Source organism: Ovis aries, chromosome 8 (assembly GCF_016772045.2).
Source record: "Ovis aries strain OAR_USU_Benz2616 breed Rambouillet chromosome 8, ARS-UI_Ramb_v3.0, whole genome shotgun sequence".
In the NCBI taxonomy this organism is placed as follows: Eukaryota; Metazoa; Chordata; class Mammalia; order Artiodactyla; family Bovidae; genus Ovis; species Ovis aries.
This window is the reverse complement of record NC_056061.1, coordinates 78,965,287-78,970,356: the sequence shown is the minus strand read 5'-3', so window position 1 is coordinate 78,970,356 and position 5,070 is coordinate 78,965,287. Positions and strand designations below refer to the sequence as shown.

Genomic DNA, 5,070 nt, shown 5'->3' with positions numbered 1-5,070 from the left:
TGAATCATTACTTGGTGAAGGGATGTGGTCAGAGCTAGTTCTAGAAACTTCCAGTACATCACTTTTTTTCTGAAAAAACCAAACCACTGATTTTTGGATTTTTACATTTTATAAAACAGTAATTTAATTAGAGGTTATTGTGTGGATATGTTTTCATCTGAGAGGGAGAAAGAAAAAGAAACAAGAGCCACAGAATTAAATAGAATAGGAATTGTAAAAAAAAAAAAAGCAACAACCCATTGAAATCATAATTCAAACAGTGTTTGCCTGTGGGACCTCCTGGGCTGGGAAGAAGATAGGGTGAATGGGCAAGAAGTAAGTCAGTAGTTTGGGTCCTAAATGAAATTGGGGTACCTCCCTTCACACCAGGTGACATTTATTTTATGGGGAGCCAGACCCTCAAGTTGAGGCCAGAGTGGGCATCTGATAGTAGTAAGTACTTTTCTGTGCATTTAATATTTATTTTATTTTAATACTGGCACAAGTGAGACCCTAGGTTTAACAAGAAAAGCATGATTTGTATCATTACGTTCTTGATAGCTTCTCACAAACTTCATCCTGACAAATGGCATATCTCCAGTCAGTCAGTTCAGTTGCTCAGTTATATCTGACTCTGTGACCCCATGGACTGCAGCACCCCAGGCTTCCCTGTCCATCACCAATTCCCGGAGCTTACTCAAACTCATGTCCATTGAGTCAGTGATGCCATCCAACCATCTCCTCCTCTGTCATCCCCTTCTCCTCCTGCCTTCAATATTTCCCAGCATCAGGGTCTTTTCTAGCAAGTCAGTTCTTCGCATCAGGTTGCTAAAGTATTGGAGTTTCAGCTTCAGCATCAGTCCTTCCAATGAATATTCAGGACTGATTTCCTTTAGGATGGACTGGTTGGATCTCCTAGCAATCCAAGGGGCTCTCAAGAGTCTTCTCCAACACCACAGAAAAGCATCAGTTCTTTGGCGCTCAGCTTTTATAGTCCAACTCTCACATCCATGCATGACTACTGGAAAAACCATAGCCTTGACTAGACGGACCTTTGTTGGCAAAATAATGTCTTTGCTTTTTAATATGCTGTCTAGGCTGGTCATAGCTTTTCTTCCAAGGAGCAAGCCTCTTTTAGTTTCATGACTGCAGTCACCATCTGCAGTGATTTTGGAGCCCCAAAGATAGTCTCTCATTGTTTCCACTTTTCCCCATCTATTTGCTATGAAGTGATGTGACCAGATGCCATGATCTTAGTTTTCTGAATGTTGAGTTTTAAGCCAACTTTTTCTCTCTCGTCTTTCACTTTTCTATGTCCACTCTGAGTTAAAATCTATAAACAATGTACAGAGTACTGAATCTCCTCTGTTTCTCCTCTTATCACTACTCCCTATCTTATTTTGAAACTCAGTGTCAGCAAGTCAGCTTACACAATCACGATGAGTTGTCCAGATTTATAGAAGCCAGGAAACAGGGTGTCAGGTTCCTCATGCCAAACTGCCCTCCCTCTCATCTGCCCAGCTAATTGATATTGCAGTATTAGGAAAGAGAATTTTGATGATTTAAACAAAATTAAAAAAAAAAATTTGTCTGCGCTGGGCCTTTTTTTCCCCAAGCCAAACTGTATCTAGCTCTATTAAAGATACTTTTCCTAAACAATCATGGTATTTCAGGCAGGACATGGGCAATCATTAACAGTATACAACTTTCAAACTCTCTTTTTCAATGGACCACCAAAATCAGAAAGCCACTATAAAACCCAGTGAAGTCTTTGTGCGGTGCTCTGAACAGGAAAAGTTTAGAGTGAGGGCTGACAGTTTGCATTTTGCATGTTGTTTAACAGCTTTTCACAAGCTGACCCTGCCTTTCAGGAAACAGGAATGCAAATGGGGGAGGTATCAATCTGAGGAGCCACAGTCTAAAAAAAGGAACCTCTGCTCTTTCGAGGAATGCCATCTCAGTGCTGACACTGGAAAGTCCAAATTGCCTGACATACTGGCAACCAATTTTGGGGGGAGGGAGTCAGGTTCTGACAGGTCTCTGGGGTTAGGGGAGTCAAGTCTATGCTGAAGTAGAGAGGGAGAAGAGGACATAAAAGCTAACTTTAGCTTTTCCATATCACAAGGCATTTGTGCCGAGGTGGCTAATGTGTGTCAACATCAGGGAATCCCTTCATCCTGGGAATCAAGAAGAAGTCTCTCAAAGCTAGATGGGAAAGATGTTTCTCCCTCCATGTCAACCCAGCTTTGGAGATGCTCCGTTAGTGACATGTATCCTTACCCCTCCACCAACCCCCAAAACAACAATGAAGTATTCTTTGTGCTAACAACATAGCTTAAAAAATTCTGCATTTTTATAAAACTTCATAAAAAATAGTATTTCCAGCTGCTCAGTCACCAGAAGTACACAGTTAACAGAAATGCACACACTCCACTTGGCATCTCCAGCACCTTCAGCTTTCTGTGCCTGGTCTGTTTATCAGCTCCTCTTCTGCAGGGTTATTTTCATCCCTGCGAGCATCAGCTTTCCTCTTTTTCCCTTTGGGTCCCTTCTCTCCCTTCTTTGCAGGGGCCTTTGCAGGCTTGGGTTCTGGCTTTGGAGGAACAGGTTTAGCAGATAACCTTGCAGATCTTCTCTGTGGTTCGTCTTTCACCTCGGCTTTAATCTCCTGTAGCATTACTTTCAACCTTTCTCTTGGGCATGGCGGTGATGGGGGCGGGACGTAGATGCTGCGCCCGGGCATGCAGGGGCACGCGGGCATTGGTCGGTCCAGGGGTCCCTCTCACCTCTTCTTCTGTGTTGGCTCTTCACTGTGGCATGGAAGCATCTCTGTTGTGGTGCATGGGTTTAGTTGCCCCACGGCAAGTGGGATCTTAGTTCCCAGACCAGGGATCAAAGCTGGGTTCCCCGCATGGGAAGGTGGAATTTTCACCACTGGGCCACAGGGAAGTCCGAGAAAAGAGAATTTAGAAGCTAGAAGGATTCCCAAAGTTCCTTTAGACATAAATCTTCAATACATAAGCCCAGAGAAGCTGGCTTGCTCAAGGGGACAGGGTGGCTTATAGACTGCTTCAGGACTGGGGTGATCAAATCAATTAGGATCTCAAAGAATTTCCCTTCAAGATATGGATTCTCTAAGAATAAGACCATCCTGGGCCAGCACCTTAGTAGAGATGAGTTTATTTTAACCACAGGACATGAGCACACAGCGGGAGGAGGTGGCCTTGGAAGCAGAAGTGATGCAGACAGCAAACCCGGCCTCCTGACCATGTTGCCTGGGTCCTCGCAGATGAGGCCAGCATCGTATTTCTCCTGTTCTTATCTCTTGCTCCACCTGGCTGGCGTCCACAGTGGACATTTGAAGCAGGACAGAGGTGAGGCCTTTCTATGCGGGTCCTCCCTTTGTTTCTTTCCTGCCAGCACCAAGGATTTTCTAGGAGCCAGGCACCACAAGCTCGACCAGCAAAGGGCTTTCTGTTGGCCCTCAAACTGAGGTTCCTTAAGCTTCTGGAATCAGCCCCCACCCCCACCCCACAGCTCTTTCACTGGGACTAAACCCAGGAGAAGGGAATGAAAAATGAACAAATACAACCACATTCCTTTGAAACTCAAAGCAAAACTTATATGGAACTCAAATGGAAAAAGAGATTTGATCTGGGAGGTTCTTTTTTCCCCCCAGAGTTGCATGCGTACTGTCAAATGATTACTGTAAAACAATTATTGTTGCTGGCATTTGCGAGCTGGTTGTGGGTTTAACAACCATTTTGCTGACTTTTTGGCAGCAAGTGTGAGTTTTCCTGTTCAATTAGACCTTTGGGAGTGCTCTTAAAATCCTATGGAATCATCTGATTCCCTCCAGGAAAACACTGATTGGTATTAATTTTCATCCTTTCCCTTTTGATGCTGAAGTAGACTGAAACACTTCCTGCTTTTCTAATATGTTCCTTTTCTTTCTACCTTTCCTCCATCCCCAATGACTACAGTATTTCTGAATACAAGGCCTGGTTGTGGAAAATTAAGGAATAAGGTCCTGTTACAGATCCTCAAAAAGGATCCCGAATGGAAGGCATAAACGTGCGTTTAGTGAAAATCTGGTGTGTTGAATAGCAGAGGCTGAAGAATTTAAATATTCTGATAGGTTACAACTAGAAGAAATTTTCCTCTTTGGTGTGCAATTGTAGCTATGTAATGAAAGAACAAACTTCTTTAATGAACTCAAAGTTCATCAAAGCTGCTTAATTATAGTCTGAGCACTTGGATTTATATTTCTATTTGATGTAAAATGACATTATAAAATATCTCTGTTATGCCAAAGTCAAATTAGGAAAACATAAAATAGTAAGTAAACAATTACTTTTATGTCCTCCCTGTTAACACTTTAGAGATTTTTGTGAAATTCTGGTGTAGTGTGTTTATGATTCTCAAGTCTGTGTTTTATTTCTAATGTTAAAAGTTTACTTGGTTTGCTAGGGAGGACAATATGGAGGGTCCCTGAAAAAGTAAAATAGAGTTACCAGTGGGATCCAGCAATCCCATTCCCGGGCATGTATCCAGAAAAGACAAAAACATTAATAGGAAAGATATATGCACCCCAATGTTCTTACAAGCAGTATTTATGGTAGCCAAGACAAGGAAGCCACATAAATGTCCATTGACAGATGAATGGACAAAGAAGATGTGGTATATATGTACAATAAATATTGCACAGCCGTAAAAAAGAATGAAATAATGCCATTTATAGCAAGATGGACAGACCTAGAGATTATCTTACTAAGTGAAATAAATCAGACAGAGAAAGAAACATACCATGTGATATCACTAATATGTGGAATCTAAAAGAATGACACAAATTAACTTATTTACAAAGCAGAAGAGACTCAGAGACATAGAAAACAAACTATGGTTATCCAAAGGGAAAGAGGGGTGGGGAGAGGGATAAATAGATACACACTACTATATATGAAATGGGTCTACTATACATATATAGTATATAGTATACACACTGTATACAGTATACATACTGGTATACACATTACTGTACGTAAAACAATAAGGACCGACTGTATAGCACAGGGGATTATATTCAATATC

General features: G+C 41.8%; 1 protein-coding gene across 1 annotated transcript; it reads right to left on the bottom strand.

Annotated features, from left to right (window-relative positions):
- Nucleotides 1–2,431: 2,431 nt before the first annotated feature.
- On the bottom strand, nt 2,432–2,656 carry LOC106990322 (non-histone chromosomal protein HMG-17-like). The gene has a single exon (XM_042253781.1). The coding sequence runs from the start codon at nt 2,654–2,656 to the stop codon at nt 2,432–2,434; it is 225 nt and encodes a 74-aa protein (XP_042109715.1).
- Between the last annotated feature and the right edge of the window lie 2,414 nt (nt 2,657–5,070).

Excerpts from the sequence above, each read along its gene's own strand:
- LOC106990322 (XM_042253781.1), bottom strand. The coding sequence starts at position 2,656 with ATGCTACAGGAGATTAAAGCCGAGGTGAAAGACGAACCACAGAGAAGA.